Source organism: Drosophila mauritiana, chromosome 2L, assembly GCF_004382145.1.
Source record: "Drosophila mauritiana strain mau12 chromosome 2L, ASM438214v1, whole genome shotgun sequence".
NCBI lineage: Eukaryota > Metazoa > Arthropoda > Insecta > Diptera > Drosophilidae > Drosophila > Drosophila mauritiana.
Genome location: NC_046667.1, coordinates 13,322,696 through 13,349,462, shown reverse-complemented (window position 1 = coordinate 13,349,462; position 26,767 = coordinate 13,322,696). Strand labels below are relative to the sequence as shown.

Sequence of the window (26,767 nt, the reverse complement as noted above, 5' to 3'; positions counted from 1 at the left end):
TTTGGAAATACCCAAAAATATCCTCCTGATTAGTTGAATACTCTTGCTCCCAATTTGTTAAGTGTAAACACGATTGGCTTAAGAATCAGTCGAAAACAAGAACTTTTATTTAAAAAATAATCAACAATAATTATTGGATAAAATTAAATTTGTGCAAATGATTTTGTTATTTAATTTATTGATTTAAAAATTTCATAAGCAGCTTAATACAAATTATTATTCATTATTATTTATTCATTATTCCTTATTATTTATTCAGTGATTCATGTAAATTTTACTAAAATTTATCTCTTAGATGATGAGTATTCTAAGAAGAATAGCATTTACATATAATAACCTCATTAAAACCGAAAATTAACATTTAGTTTTATGTATTTGTATTAGCAACAATGAACATTTTAACAATTCAACTTAAACTGCATTCGAATTGACTTCAGTTAGGGAAACCAGATTCGCATTCTTCCGTGAAAACCGCTCAAAGTGCGGGCCATCAGCACTTGCCACGCCCACCGGATTGGGCGCCCCCCTCTCTAACCATGGCACTTTTGATGGCTGTAATTCAAATGAAAATTACACAAATGAATTGAATTTCCGAAAAATGCAGCAGCAGCACCAGCCGCCTCGCTGGCGAAACTTTGATGAGCCCCGGATCTGGTTTTTTGCAATAAGCGTAATGATTGTGTGTGGGTGCTAGTGTTTGTTCGTTCGGTTGTATTGCTTGTTTGTTTGTTTGTTTGTTTGCGATTAGTTTACGCGCCCCTGGTGCCAGAATGCCTTTGGCCACCGGCTGCACTTCTTTTGACTCGCTGTCGATTGGAGTGCAGTTGGGCCAACGAGTTGCTCGAGAGTTTCACGGCAAATGGGCTTGGGTTTTTGGTTTTGGGTTCTGGGTGCTGGGTTCTGTGTTTTTGGACTGAGTTCTTGGGGGTCGGGGTTTAATGGCGCATTCTGGCCACACGCCGCCTCTGCCGCAAGAGTTTAAATTTGTTTTATTGGAGCGTGAAATCGGGTTTTGTTTTTAATTTCGTTGACTCCGCAAGAGCCCTGCTGCCGGTTGAGTGTATTTTTCGTTTCAAATCGACCCTAAAAACTATACTTACCACCAGGCAAAAAAAAAAGTGAGCCCGCAATCGAGGGAATTCTGAGAATCTGCAGTTAGCACAGATACAATCGCCTCGCACCTAATTTGAATGCAGAGATGTCATTAAAATTAAGGCATTTAAGTGGCCGACGGGCATTAAAATGGAATGTCCCGAATGCGGCAATGTGTTAATGACTCATTACACATGCAACACCACCAAATGGGCGATTCTGGCAACGGCAAAAGTTTTGCCACAATTTGTGGAACGCGAATGTGGCTAAAATGCGGCAAAACATTAAGTTGAATTATGCAATAAAAATAATGCAATAATAGTTAAACTGGCACATGGCCCACAAAAACCCCAAATAAAGGGGGGAGCAGAAAATGAGATATAGGAACCTCACATGTGAACAGTTGCAAGTCATAAACGTAAGTCCTTGGCTTGAAAAAACTTGACATTAATTCGATATTTGAGGGAAAGACTTTGTAGCTTTTTAAAGGTGCAAATTTCGAAATTCACTTGTAACAATTATTTTATTTTGAAATATTTTCCTACATTGATGTTCAATTAGGTTAGTTTCATATGCTATATACAAATTTGTGCCGTCTCGGCAATTATTACGTTTTGCAGGAAAACTGAAAATGCGGAAGAACTATTTATTTATTTGGAATACCTTACATAACATTCAATTTAAAAACTGCACATTTTGAACACACACTAAGTTCCGATAGTTGGGTTAAATGATAAAATGAGGCAGAACATATCTAGTAACGATACTGAAAACTGGGATCCGAACCATAGACAATGCAACCACATGGATAACCTGTAAGAGGCGTTCAACGAAAGTTAACATATAGAATCATTAAGCAACGGATGACAGTTAATAAACGACTGACAAATAATAATACATATATATATCTGTACACGTATATTTGACATTTATTTGTGACACCAACAAGTTATAAGTACTTCATAGAGGCAAATTTGTACAGGTCTTATGTTAGATGTTCATTCGCTTGATTAATATATAATATATAATATGCAGCGCAATATTGTTTTTGAAATAAAAATATCGAAACGGCTTAGTATTTCTGTGTTTCACCAATTGAAATCGTGTGGGTGCTTGGGTATTATTGTGGCCAACAAACAGCTAAATCTCTAGCCACCAAACAAGGGGAATCGGGTCCAAACTACTTGGCCAATGCTGTTTATGGCAACTGTTTTGTGTACAATTGCGGAAGCATGAAAAGAACGTGGTTTATCAAAAATTTAGAAATATCTGTTGGGTTAATTTAGCACACATATAATAAGGCATAGAAGGAAGAATTATAGATAAGGAATGAAAGGAAGGATGCCAATGGACCCCCAAAATTTCGCCTCAGCCCTATGGGCTAACATCTGAAACGAAAGAGAGTCGATCATTGGCATAATAGGCGGAAAATTAGCAAGTTTTTCCATGTAGGATAACGCGATTGTAGGAGATTATATAAATTCATGGGTTCCAAACATAGCCTCTCGGTAAATTCATTTAGTTACAGCACACAGACATTCACAAGAACAACAAGATTTAACTATCGATATCGTAGCGTTCAGATGCCATCACCCAATGCACTAAATTGCAACACTTGAACTTGCCTCGCGGTTTGCACTGCAGGTGCTCTTTGATGTACTGGCAGGGGCACTGGAACTGTCCGCAGTGGCGTCCCGGCTCCAAGGGGGTCACGTCCACCAGGCCCCTCAGGGCCTCCATGCCCCATCGGGATCCGTAGCGCAGGAACAGCTGCAGGCCGCGCTCCTGCAGAGATTCGGGGGAGATCGGGTGGTGAGACACGGGGTAAACAGATAGGGCTGGGTGCATGTGGATTGTGCTGGTGAGTTGGGTTAGGAACGTGGGCAATGATGATTGTATGGGGCATGAGGTTAGTAAGCCGGAATTACTTTCTAAGGATGCTGCATACTTTTCGGCAGCAGCTGAAATTCGTACAAATTTCATACGTAAGTAAGTGCATACAAGTCATAAGATACAATGGATACATAAAATTGCAATATATACATTACATAAATAAACACGTTTACATAATATTAATACTATTAAAACAATCGAATAATAAACATTCCAAAAACTTATTCAAAGACTTTATACTACTTTCTATACATTCAATTAATCAATTATTTGAAAATATACTTGGGAAACACTATTTTGCAATTAGTTAAGGATTCTCAAAAGCTTCGGAATCCCTTTAAAAATAAAAATGTCATATGATATATGATGTTTAAGCTTTAAATTATTAAAAACATTATAAATTATTTTACTATTACTGGAAAACAAAAGATACTTTGATTATTCTATTCATAAAATTCACTAAACTCAAGTGCTAAACTGCAATTTGGAGTCAAAGAAAATATTTGTAATAAAATAACCGTTTCAATCTTTTTTGGCTAAACATTTAATAGATTCTCGGCAATCTAAGAAACGAAACATTTTTGAGGATTACATGTCAGGGATTAGAGCCAGCAGCCCATGCAGTTGATGCCGCAGCAGTGGCGGTGCTGCAGGCTGATCTTGATCTTGTTGCGCAACAACTCCTCCTCGTATTGGCACGGACAGATGGACGATTGCAGATGGCGGGGCGTCTCGTGGACACCGGCCTCCTGGAAGGTCCAATCCAGACGGCGGCGCAGAAAGTCCTTGCCCCAGCGCTGCAGGTAGCTCAGAAACAGCTCCTGGGCCACGGCCTAAAGAGAGTAGTTGGACATTTGGATCATGAGGGGCGTGAGTGAGAGAAAGACGTGGTAATTTGGGTTGCGAGTGCGATCCCGGGAGATGGAGATGAAGTCAACTACCCCTACTTAGAAACAACCCCCTCCGATAGTTAACGTAAACTTCCAGCTCACCTGCTTGCGGGGCATTCGCACCGGCTGACTGCCCTGGATAACGATATCGTTGAGGTCAATGTCCAGCTTTGCCTCCCAGCCCGCCTTAATGGCATCGCCACCAGTTTGTTCCGTATGCTCCAGGAACTCGTTCAGGAAATTCACGCACTGTGTGGCATCAAAGTACATGAAGCACAGGTTGACCTTGTGGCACGAGATGCGACCCCGATCGTCCAGCACCAGCAGGATCTTGTGGCGCATTAGCTGCCGGTTCACGCGGGCCAGGCACTTCTCAAGGCCGCGCGACAGGCGCAGCTTCACCCACATGCACAGGAAAATGGCCGCCGCGTTCAGGAAGAGCCATCCCACGCCCAGGGCGAACAGGGCCACGCCCTGCAGTCCGGAGAAGAGCAGGGCCAGCAAAACCGTAAAGGCGAACAGTATCCAGCAGACCAGGATGCGCTTGTAGCAGATGTTGTACACGGTGAAGCGGTAGTCGTTCACCAGCGTCTCCATCGCGTTCACATAGTCCTCCACAGTGAGCTGGAAAGTCATAATTATATTTAACTATTTTCTAGTTTGAACGAACAGTTAGCCAGACTTACCGTCAGACCCTGAGCCATCAGCTCCTCGGGCACCAGTTCCGGACGGAATATGGCAGGGGTTATCCACGGCCACTTCGTGTTGGCCGGCAGAAGTGTGACAATAACATCGCCATTTGCTATAGGGTGTAAAATATAAACATTAGTGCTATTAAATTAAACTGTAAAATTTTATTAAAGGAGGACATCATATTTGTCAACAAAATGAATTATTCAAATCAAAACAAGTAAACAACAAATACCTATCAATTAATTTTGATATTTTTGACTAGCCCGTGGAAATAGATGTTTCCGAAAATTCCTGTCAATCACTCACCGAATCCCTCGCGTATACGACCCGTTGACAGTTCGATTGTGCGCATCCCGGATCCCTGGTCCGCCGGCTGGCTAATTCCAGTTCCGTTGGCGCCACCTCCATTATGCTGATGGCCGGAGGATGCCGCCCCAGCGGACGACGGAGAGGGGGCGGCGGCGGCTTTTTGGTTTAGTAGCTGCGGGGTATGGCGGACCGGGCCAGGTGCGTATCCACTCGCACTTGCATTCGCACTTGCTCCGCTGACGATGCCACTGCCGGATGCACTCAGATTAACGTGCGTGCTCTCGGTTGTCAGAACAGCGGGCGCCACATCCGGCGGAGGGTCATGCGGCTGCACTTCGCCCGGTGTCGCAGCTGTGGTCGAGGAAACTGCCGGGCGCTGGGGAAAGGCAAACAAGTATGGTTTAGCATTGCAATGGTCTTGCCCTTAAGACGACAATGGCCCAAGGGTCAAACGCTGGCCAGCCACCATGAGAATTATGCAAATGGCTAAGCAAAATCAATTTTATTGATTTTTAGTCAGTCTTTAAAATGGTAGAAGCCTAAAACTTACAACTATAAGTTCGCATTCAATTGCGACAATAAAACGGAAAGCAATTTGGGGCAGGGCACGTTCTCCGTTGACAAAAACAGATTTCTGAAGGCAATCCACTGACTTGAAAAGGCCTGTTATTGAAAAGCCAAATGCGATTTATTGGTTTTCGTTCAGCTCTTGAGCAAATCCGACGTTGCTCTACGTAGTATATAATTCTCTCTAGATAGAAATTCGTAATATCTTACAATTGCAACGTAAAAAAGGTTTTTTGGCATTCCACTTTTCTGTAGTTTGACTATCACTTTCGATAAGGAATCCAAACAGAGATTGTATTCGGTAAATTAATATTTACTATTAGGTAGGCAAACTAAAACAAAACTTCTGATAATCTGGTGTAAACTTTAAAATAAAAGATAAGTGGGAATTATATCGCTGAATCTCAGCAAAGTAGCAGTCAAATGAATGATACTAGTACTTAAATGCTCTATTTCAATAGTTAGAGATCGCAGTTAGAGATAAGTAAAAATTTGAGTAATAAGGTAAACTAAACAGTATCCTTGAAATTATTAAATTCATTCGTTTATTTTTTTAAATCCATAGTAATACCCTGAAATTCTATCGCATTATAAACAATTTTGAAATGAAAGTGTCAGGGTTGTGCAAAGTAATTGAAGCCCCCAGACTGTGTTGACAAGCTTCAAAGTGAGCGAAATGAAATATAAAAAGATAAATGACAAATATTTACGACAAAAAAGCAAATAATCAGTATGGCCGCAGAAATATTTTAACAATTGCAGTACTCGTCAACAAAACGTCTTACAACAGTAAGAGCAATCTAAATAAAAAGTTAAATAAAAAAGTGAGTAAAATAACTCCAACTGAGCTATGTCTTTTGTAGCTTTAGAACAACTGAATCTGTAAGTATGCTCTCAGAAGAATCTTGTGTTTACTTCTTTTTAGTGGCAACTGAATGAAAGGCATCGCAAGTAAAGGTAGGTTGAGTCAGAGTTTATCACCGGATGGGACCCGTTTCAGCCCGAACTCTCAGCTGAACAACCAACTTCATTTGTCATGCGTGCAACGTTCCCAAAATCAAGCAGAAGAAAGTTAAGAACCCAAGCCACTTCACATAACAACTCCATTAGGCGGCAAAGAACAGTGAGGACTTGATAAAGGTGCTTTTACACGCTCTGAGAGAGGGAAACAGAAGGAACTTTGCTTCAGCAAAAAAAATTTAACATTGCAACGATTTGACTCGATATAACCTACATTCGAGTATTAAATCCTACTTTTAGTTGACAATATAAAATTGGAAAATGCATAAAATTTTGGGGTCGCTTTCCTACATTCGTTTACGCTTAAAATCTAAGATTGAACATTTTTATTTATTTTCTTAAAACCAAAGCATTCTACTAATGCGAGTGTTTGCTGTACCGCCAAACGGGTGTGCGAGCGAGAGGGTCAACAAGGGCCTGACTTGCATTGGAATGCGTTTCGTTGCGTGAGCGAGAGGGCGCTGGGGAGTTAGCGGGGCAGAGAGCGAGAGAGAAAGATGCGAGGAAGGAGAGAGTGAGCAAGTTACCTGGACAGGTGTGGTTGTTGTTGTTGTTACTGTAGCGGCCGGACTGCGCGAGCGCGCCCGCCTGTTGTTGTTGCTACTAACCACCGACGGCGGTGGCGGCAGAGTTAACTTGTTTTGTTGTTGTTGCTGCTGCTGCTGCTGTGTGGCATCGCCGTCGTTACTGTTATTGTTTTTTTCACCGCTATCCGCTTCGTCGTCGAATTTAACCCAATTTTTGGGCGTCTGCTTGTCGTCATCGTTTCCATTGAGGGACACATCCTCCAAAGGATGACTTTGCGCCTGCGCTGCGGCTGGAGCTTTTGCGTCCTCCATTGCGAATGCGTAATAAGACCGAATCGAAGCGCGTGCTGGGAATTATCTGAATTATTGCAGGTGAGCGTGTGACCTGACTAATGCAGCTAGTGCGTTTTGTTTTCGCCTTATTTTACACTATATGGCGTTACATAACCTCAATATGAATTCACACTTCAGTTGCGCCGCTGCCTATTATCGAGTTGGTTGCTGTTGTTGGGGTTTGTTGTTTTTTTTTGTTATTCTGCTGCCGAGTTTTTTAAACAGCTGCACAACGCGCCGCTTACGTGTTGGCCGCTCGCGAGTTCACGTCGAACTGCCGCTGCTGCCGCGCCCAGCAACAAAAAACAGCCACAAAAAACGCACACACACGTACGGTAGAAAGCAAGAAAAAAAACTCACTTGGCTCAGAGCGAAAAGCTCGGCTCAAAGGCGCGCTCAGTCCGCGTTCCATTGCCAATCGGTCCGCTCAGCAAGCTCACCTGTTGCTGAGCTTTTCGGCTCTCACACTTAGAGAAACGGGGCAAGATCGGCTTGAGGATCGCATAAAAAACGTATGTTCTATTTATCCACAAATTGCACTATCATAAATCCGATAAAAAAACCACAATTAGTTTAAATTCATTTCATGTATATAAATATTCTCTTTATTATAAAAAAACAATAATTTATTGACGAAGATCAACAACGGTTACTCTAGCAACCAGGTCAAAATAAGAACAACAAACAAGTCAGCTTTTAAAAGCTAGCAACCTAATACCATCTCAAGTACACGTAAATCAATCATTGCCACTAAATATAAATATATTTAAACATAAATTTAATAAAATTTAATAAAATATCTAAATAAATAATCTAAAAATAAAAGAAGAGTATAAAATTTCTTGCAGTGCAATTGACTATTTATCTTATAATATCAAGTGCAAAAATTTTAACGTTTCTTCTCAGAATCGCGCTCTTTCACTCTCCCGTTCTGGAGTTTCTGTTTTGGTTGCTCACATGACATTTCTTGAGCTTTTTCCAATACCTTCAGCTACGGAGTGTATCTGTATCTGAAGTGAGTCACAGGTCCACCGCAATGATCACTTTTATATCTTTGCTTGTTTAGAGATGGCTGCGTCTGAATATTTCGCAACGCAAACCCGCTCTCCGCCCCTGCACTTGAATGATAAGCCGCGTCGCGTTGTCTCCGATTTCAAAACCAATAAACACCACTTATCAGCCGCCACTGGAGGGTGGAATATTCTCACTTGGCTATCGGTCAGATTTGCAAGAGCTTGAGCAACTTTTACCACCTGTTGGATCTTTTTGCAGCGACAGATAATCCACACATCTCCCGACTGAAGTGAATGTAAAATAAATTATGAAGCCATTGATCTGTTGAAATATACATGATACTTGAGACAAGAACAAAGCTGATCAGTCTTGTCTTTAAAATTATAATCTTAAGCATATATTTTATTGTTGATATATTATTAATCTTGCAAACATTTACACTTTTATGTCACACAAGCAAACCAAAATGAAATGAAAAACTAAATCTCCAATTATCAACAATCTTCGTACATCCTGTTTTAGATGCCCTTATCCTTTCAATTCCGAACATTCGAATTGGCTTTGCCAATCTATTATATTAACCATTCTATTACCCCAATTTATGGAATTGTTAGTGAAATGCCAAACGAAGAATGCAATTTAAAATCAATTCTGACGCCTGTGCTATGCCATTCGCTCCGATCGGGTCCTGTTTTCCATGTCCTCCTTTCGATAAGCGGAGCACCATGAATTTATGGCAACACGATGAGAGAAAGGATGAGAGAGAGGGGGCAAAGTGGAAGGATGCGGATGCTGGACCGCATAGTTCACGCCTGGACGGAGCGGCAAACATTTTTTGGCTCGAATAATATGAGAAATGCTAGAGAGCCCACAACATTATAGTGGCAATTGTTCGACTGGGCAGCCACAGAAAACTTTTGCCGCCCATAAATTATGCTGAAAAATTATTATATAAGCGGCCAGTGTCGAATGGCGCCGAAGAAATTGGCCCGCAGCCAAAACGGAGAACGGAGAATCGGAAAAAAGTCCAGGCAAATGTGGGCGGGGCAATGGGAAAAGAGGCGGCACAACTATTGGCAAAAGTTGTTAAGCAAATTATGGCCTGGCACAGAGGCAGTGTAAACTGTTTCAGTTCGACTTGTCTGCATTCTGCACTTCTGCACTTGGATATGATTTTTGGATGGAGGCCTTTAAAGCAGTTAAATGCAGCTGACAACAGACTTTTATAGTTCTTTAAGTTCCAAAAATTAGAATATTACGTATTAAGGATACAATTATTTTCACATTTATCTTGTAATTTAACATCTTTTCCACTACCTATTTAATTTAATGTTCAATTTCCTAGAAAATTATTTGCGAGCACTTTAAACGTGCATTGTAATGCGCAAGACTTAAGATGACTTAAATACCTTAAATTACGTATTTTGATTAGATGTGTAATCTCCTCTCATTAGCTTATAAATTGTCTTAAGTCTATTTATTATTTTATAGTATACTCCGCTTGCAAGTTTCACATGATATGTACCCCTTTCGTTCCTGTCTGGCGCAAACTTGCCTTAAATATGTCTTTTCTATTAAGCCATAAATCGCTCAACAGGCCGAAAATCCTTTGTGGCCCTAGCATACTGAAAAGCCACAAAATCTGCAGTTTCTATGGAAGGGCGAATGGAAGCCAGTGAAGCGGGCAAGCAGCCAGCCAAGAGTCTAATTAGGCCAAATTAATTGCCTGCGCTTTTGACACTTGCACAGAGTAAATCGGCGGCCGAAACCCAAAAGAGTCAACTGGACAAAAGACGGCAAGACAGCCAGCCTGCTGGCGTGGCGAAACCAAGTACAACACTCAAAAGTCTATTTGCAACCCCCCACACCCTATCAATTCCCCTTATCACTTCACCCTTCTGCTGCTGCCGGAGAAGAGTAATGTTGGCAATTTGTTGGTCGTCGTCTTATTAACCCGCAACAGGAGACGAGCAACTTGGCGGCAACTTTTTGGCCAACGCGAGAATGTCCAACGGGCATATAAATTAGCCGAGACAGAAGTTTGCCAGCTCCTTGCCGCTTTGAGCATCTTCTCGCCGATGAAAAGACAGGCAAAGTTTTGGCATCAAAAAATGTTTTCAAATTAAGCTAATTTATATTATATAAACACGCCTAATGAGTTCCCCAACGCCGCGGCGCGCAAAAAGTGGGTGGGTGGTCATAATTTCTAGGAGAAGGCCAAACAAATAGGAAGCAGACCTACTACTCGCACTATATAAGCATGGGTAACATTTTGATTTGCCTCGTCCACCTTTTAAGATCCTTTGAAAATGGCAAAAGTTTCGCCGACACTCCGGACTCCTTACTCCGTACTCCGATGTTGCTGATTTTATTTTTGTTTTGCCTTCACAGTTGGCTGGCGGAATTAACGTGACTTGCATAACGCCCCGAAAGTATGCAACGCGGCTGTAAAGTGTCACCATCACCATCGCCATTTGCTGCGAACCTTTTTGCTCCTTGGCGCAAGGACTCGCTGCGTGGCGAAAATAAAAACAAAATGCAACTGGGGAAACGTGTCACAAACTTTATGCCCCTGCCACGCGTCACGCACGCGATTTTCGCTTAGTTGTTTGTCACTTTGTCGCCGCCTTTCTGCCGCTCCAGAATCCGCGCCTGCTCCTGCTCCAACTCCTCGTAAGGATCCTCACTCCGTAGACCCTTCGACGTGGCCAGGAGAAGCGGCTCTGGATATTAAGTGAGCTGCCACGGCTGCAGCGGCATAAATTAGTGCGCTGAGATTTCAACCGAAGCGGATTCTAAACTGGAGTAAAATAATCCCGATTCTCACTTGGAATAAAGTTTAAAACGGTAGTTTATGCGGAGCTTATATGATTTATAGTTTAAACCACTTCTTGTAGCTTTAAGAATAAGTCACATGGTTTTTTTATAGGTCAGCTTGTTCGCTTTTATGTTCACGAATTAAAAATATAAATAAATTGTTCTGCCCCTAATTTAATTAATTTATTTATTAGGCACTAAATTGAGTTTTCAATTCCTTTAGCTAACTGTTGCCACACTTGAATGCCACTTGAGTTTGTTATAACTCACAACATGTTGCAGAAGAAACCACAAGAACACACACGCCGAGTCCCAACATGGAGTACATGAGCGGGTTGGCAACAATGGAACTGGCATCACAATGGACCAAGGGGTCGACCAGAAATGTGGCTGGGACTCGACTGTTGTTGGCACATGTCACCTTTCATAAAACATAGAATCACTCTGGGGTTGCAGCTATATGGCCCTTCACACGGAGCAATCTGACCGAGTGGAATGTGGCCGGCACAAAGCTGAAAGCTGTCTTGAAGGAAACATCGGGCCACTTCCAATCTCAACACTTGAAAATTGAAACGTTCAAATGTAAGTGCGAATGATGGAGATGTATTCGCCAAAGGGTTGACCGCCAAGTACCCATATTTGACATAGGTACAAGTGGAAAACGCTCCAATTCACCTAGAGAATTTTCTAGCAAAGTGTGAAGAGCCTTCAAGAAGTTCGATAAGTATTCAATAAGTATGAACTAAACTTCACATCATTCACAAGCTACTGTTAAATTAATTCATTTAAATCATTTGTACAAAATGAAGCAAAGTTTTATAAATATAGTGTATTGTTTCATTGAACAAGAAATTGAGTGGAATGAATGATAATGCCTGAAGTGTGAAACGGATTAAAAACTTTGGCAAAACTGAAATCAATCTGGTCTCTGGTCTGCGGTTAATTTTGTTAACTCGCAAAAAATATGTAAAAAAGCCTTTGACCTGTCAATTAATTTTAAAAAAGAAAGGGTCCAGTCTTACACTCTAATTGGTGATGTCTCATTTAATTTGATGATGACAAACAGCCCAACTTTAACCATTCTTAGGCAGATTGTAAGACCCCGAACCCTGGTTCTCCAGTAACAACAGCCACTTTAGCGTAAATCATTATAATAATTTAACTAGAGGACCCTCGCGGAATAAAGTCAACGGTGAAAGTTTTTCCCGAAACCAGACGCAGTGGGTAAATGGATGGGGGCAGACGGCTGGACATCTTCAGACCGAAAAACGCCAAATGCATTTAAGTAGAAAACCTTGCCAAAAAAGAGAAGAAAATCCAGAACAGGACATGCCTGGATGCTTAAACGTCCTGGCAGTTTTACAGCGGTGTTGGAATCTTCTCATAGTCTCAAAACGATGGCTAGAAAAACAGCAGTTTGCTTTATTTAAAAATCCCATGGCAACAACTTTGCCAAATCAGTTGCGAACTGACCAAATAAAAACCGCACAACTTGCACCAGCAATAATAAAATCATATTTAAAACTTTCGCACCGAAGAAAATGAAATAGATACAAAAAAAGTAGCGACTGGAACGAAGAAAAATATGAAAAAGTACCAAGAACTTGCTGCATTTCCATAACAAAACTTTTGCGTTAAAAACAGAAAAGTGTTTTGAGCTACTCGACACTAGGCAAAAAACGCCAGGAAAAGTGCAAAAAAAAGTAAACACAGTCTGAAAGTAGCCAACTAAACTTTTATTAAAATTGTAAATATTTATCAACATTCATAAACCAGAGCTACCACAGCAAATGTGGTTGAGTGATGAATACTCGGATAGAATGTCAAAGTTGTATGAAGGAAGTGCATTCTATGGCAGCTTGAATGCAATAAGGTGCAACTAAGTTTTATAGAAAGTGGAAAAGAAAATATTCAGTTGCTTAGCATACTGAACTAATGTAAAAATTACTACCTTCGTCTAGAATTATTTGGCATTGCAGCAATGGTAATTCATTTGTTACGCGTCTACTTATTTACTTTTGGCTCATTTAAGTGCCGGATTTGGCTTGCCCGAGGATTTGCTGAAGTGGAAATCTCCCGTCTTCTGAGTCAAGTGTGTGTATCCGTGCTCAACCCAGTTCTCAAGCATTTTCCGCCCGGACGTGATAAACAAAGGGGGAAAATTTGCATTGCATAAAATCGTGGCGAGCGGATGTTTAACATATGTAATTTTTGACAAACAGAAAAAACGAGCGAAGTGCGTAGAAACCGCGAGAAGAAAACTGACAGCGGTTCGTATTAATGCAATTTAACGGGGCGTATGCATAATATTTAGCTAAGCCAAAGCCAAAAGGAGATGAACGTGCGGCGCGGCGGCGAAACTTAATTAAAAATATGCGCGCATAATTATAACTATATTTAGCAAGCAACAGCCACATGTGCATTAATTTCGAATGCAAAACGAAAAAAAAAAAATGCCCTGGAAGCAGCTGCACACAAAAGCCCAACGCGAAAATGTATGCTACACTCTGCGTCTATGTGTTTTTTTTCCCCCCAGTCCTTCACTGTTGGCGGCCTCTGCTGATGATGATGATCCTGTGCCGGGTTTTGTCAACACGCCGCCAACATCCCGTCCTCAGCCTCGTACTCCACCTCATTCTCGTCCTGGTTCTCGTCCTGGTTCTGGTGTCCTGATGAGCGTCAGCAGTTACCGTAAATTATTTTATTTATATCGTTAGCCGGACGGGCGGGAAAACAGCGCCCAGGCTAGCTGTCTGTGTGCTTGACTTAATAAAATAAATTTAGAAGCTGCCAGGCTCGTGCAGCTCCCCCCTTCCCACCCCCTGTACACCTATTTTGCAAAACGGCAAAATGTGCATAATGCCAACGTGTGTGTGTGTGTGTTCGCTGGCTTGCCGTTTATTATTTATGCATGCTGTGCAACATTTTCACCCAGCAGCTGCACAACAAACGCGAAATCGTGGCACGGCTGCCTGGCCATCAGATTTTTTTCACTTTGAGCACTGGCTTTGTTTTCGGTGTACAGTGGAGCGAAAGAGGCTAAAGAGTGATTATAATGGTTTTGCAGCTCGATAGCTTCGTTAAATGTCTAACTCTAGCAAGTTTAGGCGATGATTTCGCGAAATATTAAAGAATACTTTCTACATTTATAAAACAAAAGAAAACTGAGTTAAGATGAGCACAAATCAGTTATTTATTATAGTTATGCTTAATAAACTTTTAAATATATATATCTATGTATTTATCTGCTCCCTCTACTTCGCACAGAAATTCGAATTGTACGTCCACATAGTGCGAATGAATTCCGCGCTGGAAAAGCTCAAGAAGATTGACCAGTGAAAGTCTTTCGCACAATGGCAGCGATTTTGGGAGTCATCACATCGCACTGAGCATAATTGGCAGCCTAAGCACCATGAACATTATGGTATGGCAGCAGAAGTCTACAGTCGAAAATATGCAACATACCTCAAACACTTTCTGTTCACAATGTCGGTTGCCTCCATTCCATGTACCCATGTACGGCCTGGAAAATCCTGCACTGAGCAGCCTAACGCTGCTGGACGAGATTGGTATCCTTGACATCGAGTTCTTACACAGCTGAGATCGCCGGTCACCGGAAATGGTCCAAATAATCGAGGTTAGGGACTCACTTCCTGGGAGAGTCCCTCAAATCTCACATTTTCCTACTCAGCGCTGCACCTGGAGAAGTCGCTCTTCAATAGAGAAATAATTTTTTCCGTTTTTTCATAATAAAGCCCTACTTGCATGTCCATGTACTAGTGAACTCACCATATATTATAGAATATTGTTATTAGAGAATATTGTTTAATTAATAAACACAAAAACATATGTATTGTAATTTAATAAGTGTCATAAAGGGTTCTACACAACCGAATTCAGATTTCATCATAGAGCCCAAAAGAACTTTTATAAAAACAAAAATATACAAGACCATTTGTGGTTCTTTTTGACCAAATTAATTTTAATTTTCTAGACGCATTATTTTAAAATTTAAATGGCTGTCCAACAAATGAATGCACGAGTATTTGTGCTTTCCTTTGTAACAATAGTTTTACAGAATTGAGTTTGACAACAATTTGCAAATTGCACGCTAACCGACCACAAACTGATTCTATTGGATTTATACATATTTCAGTGTGTTTTATACAATGTATTTATTTTTACCTATGCGGCTTTATTTTCCTGAATCATTTGCCATTTATCGTTTCATTGGTATCGGTTTATGCTTTTATTGTATCACCCGCAATTGTTGGCATTTAGATAATCAAAATATATCACAATATTTTCCAATTTAATTGGCCACACAACAGCAGAAAAACAAGAAAAGCGCAAAAACATTAAAACAGGTCTTAGCATGCTTCAATTTGAAACAGTATTTATTTGATTTTTTTATAACTTTTATCTGAATTTTATTTTTAAAGCAAGAAACTAAACAAAAACTGGCCATGTAGCCATTTAGATTTGATTGGGTTTTAATAAAATAACATTAAATTGTATGTAAGCGATTAAATGTTTAACGATATTATTAAATGAATCCCAAAAGGCACAAAAATAGTTTGATAAATGGCTTTAAAACTTCAATGATATGGCAAAATATTGTGGTCACAACAAAGAGACGGCAGTGAAAATACACAATGTATCTAGGACGACCTGCAGCAGGCAGGACAATAAAATGCCAAGGAAAAGCAATTCTGTCTTCCCCTATTTTCTTCAAGTTTTATTATTATTTTCTGTTATTTTACGGCCAGCGACCCTTTGTGTAGCACTAGTTTAGCCGACGAACACATCATTAAAAAAAAAATGGAGAGGTCGATTTAATAAATGTGGCTGGCCAAAGCAAACAGTGGACGTCCACAGGATACAGAGGCCCGTATCCTTGGGTTTCTCATTGTGGCGCTGCCAAAAATTAAAGCTAGTTCTTTGGTCAACATACTGCTGCACCAGTTTGTGCTCCTGTGGTCGGCGAAGCAATTTACAAAAGTTTTTCCATCAAAAATCCGCTGTCAGTATAAATATCCTTAAAATAGCCAACACGGCTGCTAAGCGGACACACACACACACACACCGCATCCAGGAGCACATGGATGATGAAGGATCCCGGCCGCTTCCTGGTTGCCTGCACTTTGCTCCTGCCTGCAGCAATATGATTTATGGATGCATGTGCTGATATATGCCATGTGCCTCCTGTCTGTGCCCCGCCCACCGCCTCCCCGGCCACTGCACGTACGTCTATTGTTGGCGCCGAAAATTATGCTACAAAAATTTTTCTCTCTCCATAACTTGCAGCTCTCACACACGCCTGCAAGTTGCACTTGTGTGTGGCTCATCTATTTGCAGTTCAAACAAAAAGAGACGTGTTGCCAGCACACACACACACACTCGCAAGCTGGTAAATCAGAGCCACTTTAAATTGAGCATGTTACGTTGCATAGACCGTCAGAAGGACCCTTCTCTACCCTCTACCCAAAACATAACTCCACTGGCTTACCGGCAAAGTGATGTGTTCACTGTTTCTTTATCCTCTTGCCTCTCTCTTTCACTCCACTCGACTGTGGTCCTTTTGAAAGCAAATCTGTTTAAATGTTTGAGATGCGATTATTCCTCCTCCCATTGTAAAGCTACTGTGAAAAGTTCTTGATTTTTTCAAGCCGGCTTGGCTTGCAAGTCAACGTTTTTCGGTCAAATGTTTGCGGAAGTAACATATCAATAATCTTGTTGTGGAGCCAATTTCGGATATGAAATGAGGATGTTGTTAGTCAAATATTATACCTTTATTGTCCTTACTTAGACTTCAAATCGCAGCATTTACCCTTTAATATAATATGATTATCTGCCATCGATTTATTCAGCAAACCACGCTCATAGCCATAAAGTGCCATCTCTCAAATATCTTCAGGCCAAGCTGGAAAATATATAAAAAAAACACATATTTTTATGCATGCAAAACACAAGAGCAATCGGCAAAGGAGAAACGTTGAAAATAAATCCCGAAATCCGTGTACTTGTGCACGTTGATTGCTTGGTCCGTGATGGAAAACCTGACTTCCCTGCCATCTCGCATCTTCCGAAATCCTTTTGCAGATTTATCGATCAATCGACTTGCATTTACAATTCCTTTCGATTTTGCTACAGCCACTTTATCAATTTGGCCAATGAAATTCAACAGTTCTGCTTTTAGTTTTCGTTCTGTCTTGTTTTGGTTTCAATTCACAAAATGGGAAAGAAAAATTGGATATAAATCAAGTGAAAATGCATCATTCATCACGGAACAACTGTGCGAATTGGACGACTTTTGTGACTGTCAATAGTTCGATTCGAGTACCTGGCTGCCTGGACTCAAATTGTGTGTTCGATAAGAATTCAATTAATTGGGTTGATTGACTTAAATACTGCAATTATGGTAAACAAGCAAATCCTTCATAATTTGTGCAATTATTTGATGTTCTTTTGCTGTTCACTTGTCAAAACAATAGTTTGACTGACCAATTGCTAAATGCAAACATTACTTCGACACGATGTTACTGTCAAATGAAAAAACTTTATTATTCCCATTGCAGTGTTTTGCATCAACAGGTGTTCACAATCAGTGTCGCTTTTGAAAACTTTTTGTGCATTTTTTCAAATGGCTGTCAATTTCAACACAACATTCCTATGAAAATTTGTGTCGTACATTTTATGAGAAACTAACTACAAATGTTAATGGCCATTTCACAAGCTTACAAATTTGGTTTTATTTAAGAAAAAGGAATGTTTCTAGCTCTCTTCCTCTGCTTGTAATTTAAGCTTTGATTTTAGAAAGATTTATGTTTGAACACATTTCTTTGGTTGCAAACGTGCAGACTTATGTAAATTGGTGACCAAAACAGTAACATAATTATCCCTGTCAACTGACCAAAAATGCGCAGCCAGCAACAGTTGATAGTAAGTCAATTACCCAGTGATATTCAATGACTCGGGGCTGTGGAAGGAGTGTATTGATGAGGCAGCAGCCTGTCAGGACCCTGTTTCAATCTCTGCCGAGTCCTTGGACGCTCTAACGAGTTCTAAAACATTTCGCCCAGCTAAACGAAGCTCAACGCACTGAATAACAAGTAGTTTTTCCCCAGCTCGCACATTTTTCCATTTTCCGTGTGTCTTTTATCCCATTTGCTTCTGCGGCTAGAGTTGCGGAAGACTGGAGCAGAAGCTGACTTCAGAGGAACCGAGGCGAGGCGGCGTTACTCAATCTGAATCCTAATAAGGTGCAGATTCTGTCGGTCATATGCGGCGTATACTTAATGCAGTCGGTCGGGCTGACACGGAGTTTTGGCTTTCGGGCGCAACTAATGAGCAGTTAAATATTTGTTGACAGTCCGCATTCCAGCTCAGGGCTAATTAATAGCTTTGTAAGCTACACAATTTGAGCCCTGTGTGCGGCTAATAAATTCGCCATTGTCAACAAATTAATGTGACATTTTATTTATTTGCCGTGCTCATAATTATGAATAATGCATTTTACATAAGGACGAAAAAAAATAACGTGCGTAATTTAAATCCGTTTATCTAACCTTGCCCCACCGCTGAACTACAATAATTATTCCCATTTGATTCGTTTTTGTGTTTGTATATTTTTTTACACCGCTTTTTCTCATTCTGTAATGCTTGCATAATCCCTCTGTTTGCTCTGCTGACCACTATCGCTGTGAAAGTACAATTTTATTTACTTTAATTAAAATGGATTAGTTTTCCCATCATATGCGTGTGCATATTAAATAACTTTTTTTTCGGTTAGACTCGCACAAATATTTAACAACTGTAGCAAATTGCTTTAAATTGTAAACATGTATTAATTATACTCAATTTAAATATGAGCTAAAGCATGCATCAAAATCTGACAAAATTTGACAAAACGAGAGGTCCAAAAACCGATAAACCTTCTTACAAAGACGAAGGATTTGCCCAACGCAAAGGGATAACAAGAAGGCCCAGAACAAAAACAAAAGCGCGTTGATGTATGATGTTGCCAATTGTTTGAAGTAAATCAAACGGCACGGAGCTGGGGGGGAAATGGTTGTTAATGGAAGGACGGAGGATGCCTGGTAGCCGGATAAGTAAGTGCAAGCCAAAAGCAAAAGGCACATTCTGTGGTCGAAGCCTCATTGAGGCTGCAAAGCAACCGTTGCCAATGATTGCCATGTCCTGGCAGGTCCTTGTGCTATCGGGCTTTATGCCAGTTGCCTTGGAAATGGCCAAACAAAGCGCATTGAAAAATTGCCAGGAATATAGTAAGCGCCCAACGGCCGGACACTGCCGGCCAAAAGTATGCGCCCATGTCCGTGTGCTGACAGCTCCATAAGGGAGGATGTTATATTTCTGTTGCCAGCAGCCGGATCGAATTTTTCGACCCACTTTAAGCCCACTTGAAGCTATTCAATCAGCCGACAACTCTTTCGAACTGTGGTCGGTCAATTCGGTGAGATAGGGACACAAATTAGTGAGGGCAGGCAAGTGCCATCAATTAAGTGGAATCCGGATCGATTATTTGCCGCTCCTACGCACATTCGCACATTGGCATGGACAACATTTAAATGAAGTTAGCACTTAATGCGAATTTATGGCCGCCAAATGTCCGATTCGGAATTTAAGCGAGCTTGGCAATGAAGAATTTATGGTTTTTGGCCGCTATTGCGGTTACAATTTTACATAGAAAATCTAACTGCAAAGCACAATATAATTCTATGGAAGAAACGATTACCTAATAAAGGACATTTCTCAGGCTTTGATTTTGCTACACAATGCATCCTTAATTGCAGTCATATATTATTGTGAGTGGAACTAAGCATGAACTATGTATTTCCAAACATTTTGGCCACCATTTCAAAATTAGCACAATTTGCGTCGAGCTGCAAAAGTTTGTCAGCAGGAAAAAAAAAAGGAAACAAAAAGTTAATTAAAACAAAAATTACGGACAGTGGCCGGCGGTCGTTTGGTGGCGACTATGCCGCAGCAATAGCAGTGCAGCCAAAAATGCAGCCGAAAAATCTGCGCGCCATCTAAAACAAAAATTAATTTTTGGGCCAGGGAAAGTTTTTATTTCCCTCCCATTGCTGTTGCCGCTGCTGTTGTTTTTGTTGTTGTTGTTTTGCTGGCCAGGCGAGAGTTTGCATTGCTTTGCATATTTTATACGGCGGAAGTGTGTACGTCCCGCGACGGCAAAGGCACTCGCCATCATTCCAACTACCCCCATTCCAAAAAACCAAAAAAAAAACGCGAAAAAATGGTATGTGCAACACGCAAATTATGCAGGCGCATAAGACAAACTTTCTGTTTTGCGGATTCGACAACCGGCGGGATGAAAATTAATACGAAAGCCAAAAAACGGGGCTGCCACCCACCCACACAAACATCTAGTTCCTACGTATTTTCGAGATCCAAAACTGCATCGGCAACTGGAGCAGCACAGAGTAAATTAAAAATGCATCCAATGGCCAGAGCAGAAAAATCCCCGAGCAGCTTCTACTGAAGAAGATAATATCGGCCATGTTTGCAGCCCAGAAATCGGAGTCCCTTCAAAATTTGTATCTAGCAGCCATTAAATAGGCAAAATTAAAGAAATAGCTAGCTTTATATTTCAAATAAAAATAATTAAAAGAAAGCATATTCAAAATTCATTAAAAAACTTAGAAGCCAATATGACTATATTGAATAAATATTTTATTAAATATGTGTTAAGCTCATTTGTTATTGCACTGCAGTTTGCAGTTTTTAAACACTGCAACGATATAAATATCTTAAGTTTGCTTAATTGCTATTGTTTCGATATTGTTTTCTTTCGGTTCTAAGCGCTTAAAATAACTTATATTGTCCCAGACTTTTTGAGATTCTGGCACACAGCAAATGGCTGCCGAATTGCAAACGCGACTTAAGTGGGTAATGCCAGGACATGGCGATTGTTTTATAATGCAACGTCCCCACTTTCCACTTTTGCGCCTGCAAACTTATAACAACGGTTAGCTATATATTTACTATACCAATTCGTGTCCTTACTCACTTATATGTCGAATTTTACTTTCATGTGTATATCGTGTGAGCAGCATAAGTAAAGCAAGAACGTAAAATATAGCGAAAAAAATCATAATGCCCCAGTTTACATGCAGATGTGATACTTCATATTAAAATCTTATATGAGTCAACAAGAAGGCTGCTTTTAAGATATTAATCAACTGTGGGGTCTAACTTATCAAAAAGGCATTTAAAGCGATAAACCAGCGATTTCATGCTTTAGTTATGCCTGTTTTGGCTTTTCGATATAATTCAAACTGGTTTCGACACTGCAGTGAAGATGCTGGGAGAAAAACCGAAATACTTTAAACAAAATCAACAAAACCCGGTATTGGGTTTGGGTTCGCTTTGTTTTTTTTTTTCTGTTTGCCGGCAGTGGCGACAATCCAAAAAGGCAAAACCAGCCCCCGAGATATTTGGATCCCCCATCACCCCAAACTCGCCCACATCCACATCGATCGATCTTGCTGACGCTGCGAGAGATCTCCTCAGTTTCTCGAGACGATCGGACGACGCACGACGCATTCAGCAGTTTGGGGCTATTTTCGTGATTAATTTCGAAGAGCGAAGACGTGTTCTAATAGGAACCCCATGTTCCATTCTGTAATACAATCAGAAGAAATCAGTACAAATCCGTCAAGATATTCAAAAATTTCCTGCTTACAGTACGAAAAGCCATTGTGTTTTCCTCTAAAAAATAGGTCAAGTGCAGTGTTTGTGTAACCTAGTGACCTAAAAAATGTTTAAATTTGTATACATGTGGAAGAAAAGTGCTAAAAACTGACCGAACAAGAACATATGCTAACAAAAAGTGCAGTTGGCGCAGTTTGAGAGCTACTGGAAGTGGCTGAGAACACAGTTTTAGAAGTGCTCTGTAAGTAATAGTGGTGTATTCTTTAGTTTTAGAACAACTACACGAGATATATATGAAAATAAAAATAAATATATTATTATAACAATATTTTATATTTTAATTTAATACAAAATAATAAAGTCCTTTAAGGCATTTGAATATTTCATTAACTACAAAATAAAAATAAGCCAAATTATTATTATTACAAATTATTCAAGAATGCAGGTTATTATGAATTCAATAAATAAAACCCACGGTAATGTGTTTCAATTATGTTTTTACCACACAATGAACCACAAGTATCCACACTTTCTACATGTCAAAATGATAGCTAACATCTAACGCGCGTAAAATTTATGTTGGCACCCACTTATCAAAAATGGTTTGGTGTCCTTTGATTGCACAAACATATATAAATGAATACAAATGAATAATGTACATATTTTTTAAAATAATATAAATATTATTTAGGAAATTAACTAAATACTTAATTGCTTAAATATGGTATATTAGCTTACATTGCTACGGTCCATGTAAAATTACATATTTCTGCTTGTCTGGCAGCCCTCAAATATATAAACAGTTATAGCTTACATTAATAATAAATGGATTGCGGAATTTAAAATAAAATTATGAAATTAGTTTTCAAAATGCTTTTACTCTTCTGCTCATAGAAAAATATAAAGTTATTGACAAGACTTCAAATAAATTTATTAAAAATGTATCTTTTGTTTTGGTATTTTTTAGGGCGTATTAGGAATCAACGAAAATGAGTCAGTCTTGTATACCAGTGAGCGCAAAGATGTCGAAGGCAAAGAAGGTTTTGGATGAAGCCCGAGAAACTCACAATCCCGAGTTGGATTTGGCCGATAAGGGGCTGTCGTCCTTCGAGGAGTTGCCCGGACTATGTAAGTATCAAAATTAAAAGATCCTAAAAGAATTATACGGATTTTTGCACTTTTGAGTAAACATACTGCGGTTACTCCCACGCAGAATGGAGCCTCGCCCAGCTGCTAAAAAAAGTGTAAATTAATAACATTCTAGCGTATATATTTATGTTGTGGTAATAATATGCATTTGAAATGAGTCTAATCATCTATTTAAACGGACTAGTTTAGTTTTATTTATTGTGATGACGCCAGCAGCAAAAAATGCATAAGTTTGAGTGTAGAGAACGTAAACAAACACTGTAAATACCGCGAATAAGATGTGTATACATATTTGAAAAATGTACAACAGTGCCTTGATCAACTCCTTAACTATGACTTCATTTACAATAAATTAGAATATACCACAGTTATTAATCTTAAAATTATTAAATTTTTGAGAAAAAAACATTGCGCATGCCTCTGCTTATATTGTTGTCTCACTCCAACTTCTGGCGTCTATACTTGTTGCGTGTAATCAGCTGTTTGCATTTGAACCCCAGTGGTGAATTTACAGTGCGTTCTACAATTATTAAAAACAATCTTTGATATCCCAAACAAAAAAAATGTATTTTTAAGAGTTTAGTATTCTTACTTAATATACTTTCCTTTATATTTGCAGTCAACATGTCCAACATCACGCGGCTGACCCTGTCCCACAACAAGATCAGCGTGATCAGTCCGGGAATCGCGAACCTACTGAATCTGGAGATCCTGAACCTCTCGAACAACCAGCTGACCGAACTTCCCGTTTCGCTGTCGTCCATGCCAAAGCTGCGCATCCTCAATGTGTCCATCAATCGGCTGATAAATCTTCCTCGCGGCTTCGGAGCCTTTCCGGTGCTGGAAGTGCTCGACCTGTCCTACAACAATCTGAACGAACAGGTCCTGCCTGGTAATTTCTTTGGTATGGAGACACTGCGTGCTCTTTATCTGGGCGACAATGACTTCGAGTATATACCGAAGGAGGTGGGTCAGCTGAAGAATCTGCAGATACTCGGACTGCGCGACAACGATCTTCTGGAACTGCCCCGCGAGGTTGGAGAATTGGTGCGACTGCGGGAGCTGCACATTCAAAACAATAGGCTGCAGGTGCTGCCACCAGAGATCGCCCAGCTGGACCTCTTGAGCAACAAGTCAGTCATGAAGATGGAGGAGAATCCCTGGGTCAATCCAATTGCTGAGCAATATCTACTTGGCATTAGTCACGTCATCGACTACCTCAAAACGGAGACCTATAAGATGTGAGTGCACCATAGATACATCCCAAAAAGTATTTCCAACTTATTATTCATTTCCCTGGCAGCATCTACAACCGCCACTTGCAGGCTGGACGCAGTGGACCACCGCCACCGAAAGCTGACAAAAGCAAGAAGGCCTCTCGAATTCGCGCATAGTGATTCTGCACCAGAAGATCCCAAGATCCCATGGAATTACAAATGTGTTCGTCTCGTTCGTTGTTAACCAAACCCGTTTTTGTATACTAATTTATAAGTAATTGTAAACTAATGCGTATTTCTGCAATGTGCCTTGTCTCTTAGTTTCACTGATGAAAATAAAAAAAATAATAGATACATATATGCTTTCCTGTTAGTTTAATTTCGGATCCTCTGCGCAGAAATGTTTAAATAAAGACACGTTTGTGTATTTTATAAAATAGTAGGTTTTTCTTGTTTTTATTATCTTTTCTCATATTCATTCTTCTTTTTTAAGAAATTTGTTCATAATCATAATTAATTAGTTTACTTAAAGTCAATTAATTAATTCTTTATTTATTTTAATTAAATTAATAGTTAAATGTTTTTTGTTTTTGTTCTTTGTTTTCTATGTTTGAGAAAAACTAAAAGCATAGTTCTGCTTTGTTTGCTTTGAGTTTGTTTCGTTTCTTTGCATTTTTTCACTTGTCAATTTGAATTGAATACATACTTTTTATATCAATTTATGTTATTTAATTATTTTGTTAACGTATTTCGCCTTCACTGTATTTGCAATTCAATTTTAATTTATTCCTTAAAGTATATTTTAGTATTTATATTTATATATATTTTATAGAGTTTATTTACAAGAGTTAAAGATGTTCTTTTACGCAAAATTTTGGCAGAAAATCAAACAAAAATGTAAATTCATTTAATCAGTAAATATCTCAAAATAAGTAGCTCGGAAACGGCTTGTAAAATCGAATTAAGAAAATTCCATAGCTAACACAATGGTTTCGAAAATAATATCAGATAGGTTTCAAGCTATAAATGTCTTTTCTTGGAGTAGTACATCAGTCGGGACTCCGTGAATAGTTGCACGATTAGTTCTTGAGCATGCAAATACGAAACACAGACAAAAACAAAAAACATAAACTAGTAACCTATGAGACTACAACAAAGTAAATTACAAGCACTCGTAGTATGCATGATCTACGCACTTTAAGATACGTACATAAAAATAGATTTATATGTTGGCAGATATACACGTATATGATAGATAACATTAAACATAATCAGTGGCGGTCTTGCTACCAGATTGCTAAAACATAAAGCTTTAAACCTAATACTAATAAAAATTGACAATAGAAAATTGTACCTAAGATAGTAAAAATACATGAAATATAAAAATTAGTTACTTCGTTTGCTTTTTCTGCACAAGGAAAATGTATACGGAAAACAATCAAAGCCACGTTCGAAAGTCATACAGAAAAATGCGTTCAGCAACAAATGAATAAGTTTGGATTGTTTCCACCGTTTTTGTTTAAGTCTCGCTTCTTCATTTAATAGTTATGGTTTTTATACTTTTTGGTTTTCATCGTTTTTATTGTTTTGCTAGTTTACAAATGCAATTTTGACGGCTTTAAATAAATGTTTAGCCTTCGGTACAGATAAATACAATTTAAATGCTTTGTTGTTTCCGTTCTTTTTTTTATAATGACGCTTAATTAAATCGCACTGTTTTCGCTTAATTCATTTTTTGTACAAAACACATTTTGTTATTCAAGTGTGTAATTAATTTTGTATTTCGGCCTAGCGCTTAGAAATCTCACCGACATATAGAATGCTTTCTCATACAATTAAACCTTAGTTTTTTCTGCATGTTTATTACTTGTTTGTTGTGGCTGCTGCTATTTAATAATTGTGTATGCATAATAAATATATACATACAAATGTATATATATGCAACTTGCAACTTTATATGTATTATGCATGTTGTCGTTTTTAATTAATTTTATTATTTATAATTTGCATTCGTATTTTCATTTCAATTTAGTTAATCAAAAATATCATTCACTTTCAGCTTTTTCTGTATTACGAAATTTGTCTCCTTTTTTGTATTATTTTTGTATTTTTCTTTTTGTTGCTGGCTGTTTTCCCTTGTGGCATACAAACACTGTTTAAATAAAAATAATTAGCATAAAAATTACATTTACATTTAATTTGAGTTCATTTGATTTATGTTGTTTTTGCTGCTTTTGCTTTTGTTGCTGTTTGGGCTGTGTTGTTGTTTGCTGTGGATGCGACTCCTCCTGCTGCTTGAGCCGCTTAGCCTTTGGCCTTTTGTGGCGCTCCATTGCTACTTTTGGCTGTCAAACCTTGCTGTTGTTGGGCGCCCGCGTGGTGGACTCATACTGGCCCCGCCCCAAGGCCGCATAAGCATCGGCATAGGCGTGTTGCTGCTGCGGCTCCAGTTGCTGCTGATGCTGCTGTTGCAGATGATGTTGCTGCTGCTGTTGCTCGTGCAACGATGTCGGCCGACTAAAGCTTACTTGTAGCGGCGGGGGCGCGACGC

The 26,767-nt window shown here is 39.5% G+C and overlaps 3 protein-coding genes across 8 annotated transcripts in view; 1 reads left to right on the top strand and 2 right to left on the bottom strand.

Annotated features, from left to right (window-relative positions):
• Positions 1 to 1,140: 1,140 nt before the first annotated feature.
• On the bottom strand, positions 1,141 to 7,598 carry LOC117146328. 5 transcript variants are annotated; one of them, XM_033312452.1, is made up of 6 exons: positions 6,992 to 7,598; positions 4,875 to 5,253; positions 4,562 to 4,677; positions 3,978 to 4,499; positions 2,718 to 2,877; positions 1,141 to 1,181 (listed from the first exon to the last, which is right to left on the bottom strand). In XM_033312452.1, exons 1-6 carry the CDS (start codon positions 7,301 to 7,303, stop codon positions 1,156 to 1,158), a joined length of 1,515 nt encoding a protein of 504 aa, XP_033168343.1. In that variant the 5' UTR covers positions 7,304 to 7,598; the 3' UTR covers positions 1,141 to 1,155. The 5 variants fall into 5 exon arrangements, with proteins under 5 accessions (XP_033168343.1, XP_033168324.1, XP_033168334.1 ...); XM_033312433.1 differs by lacking the exon at positions 1,141 to 1,181 and adding an exon at positions 1,736 to 1,905; XM_033312443.1 differs by lacking the exon at positions 1,141 to 1,181 and adding an exon at positions 1,996 to 2,299.
• A 14,119-nt stretch (positions 7,599 to 21,717) lies between these two features.
• LOC117150912 (ras suppressor protein 1) lies at positions 21,718 to 24,576 on the top strand. Its single transcript, XM_033318064.1, has 4 exons — positions 21,718 to 22,091; positions 22,818 to 22,978; positions 23,619 to 24,240; positions 24,303 to 24,576. Exons 2-4 carry the CDS (start codon positions 22,840 to 22,842, stop codon positions 24,391 to 24,393), a joined length of 852 nt encoding a protein of 283 aa, XP_033173955.1. The 5' UTR covers positions 21,718 to 22,091; positions 22,818 to 22,839; the 3' UTR covers positions 24,394 to 24,576.
• Positions 24,577 to 26,482: 1,906 nt separating this feature from the next.
• The window catches only part of LOC117150910 (disintegrin and metalloproteinase domain-containing protein 10), an 86,779-nt gene continuing 86,494 nt past the window's right edge, over positions 26,483 to 26,767 (bottom strand). Inside the window, exon 12 of one of the 2 annotated variants that reach the window (XM_033318062.1) lies at positions 26,483 to 26,767. In XM_033318062.1, the coding sequence (XP_033173953.1) occupies positions 26,565 to 26,767 (203 nt within the window). In that variant the 3' untranslated portion in view covers positions 26,483 to 26,564. The other variant, XM_033318061.1, reaches the window with a different exon arrangement.

What these genes read in the sequence shown, in the direction of transcription:
- LOC117146328 (XM_033312413.1), bottom strand. Translation starts at nt 7,303, where the DNA reads ATGGAGGACGCAAAAGCTCCAGCCGCAGCGCAGGCGCAAAGTCATCCT. An exon ending in TGATGGCTCAGGGTCTGACG is followed by an intron (nt 4,500 to 4,561) that starts GTAAGTCTGGCT and finishes ATGACTTTCCAG; the next exon opens with CTCACTGTGGAGGACTATGT. An exon ending in TGCGAATGCCCCGCAAGCAG is followed by an intron (nt 3,819 to 3,977) that starts GTGAGCTGGAAG and finishes TACTCTCTTTAG; the next exon opens with GCCGTGGCCCAGGAGCTGTT.
- LOC117150912 (XM_033318064.1), top strand. Translation starts at nt 22,840, where the DNA reads ATGAGTCAGTCTTGTATACCAGTGAGCGCAAAGATGTCGAAGGCAAAG. An exon ending in CGAGGAGTTGCCCGGACTAT is followed by an intron (nt 22,979 to 23,618) that starts GTAAGTATCAAA and finishes TTATATTTGCAG; the next exon opens with TCAACATGTCCAACATCACG. An exon ending in AAAACGGAGACCTATAAGAT is followed by an intron (nt 24,241 to 24,302) that starts GTGAGTGCACCA and finishes TTTCCCTGGCAG; the next exon opens with CATCTACAACCGCCACTTGC.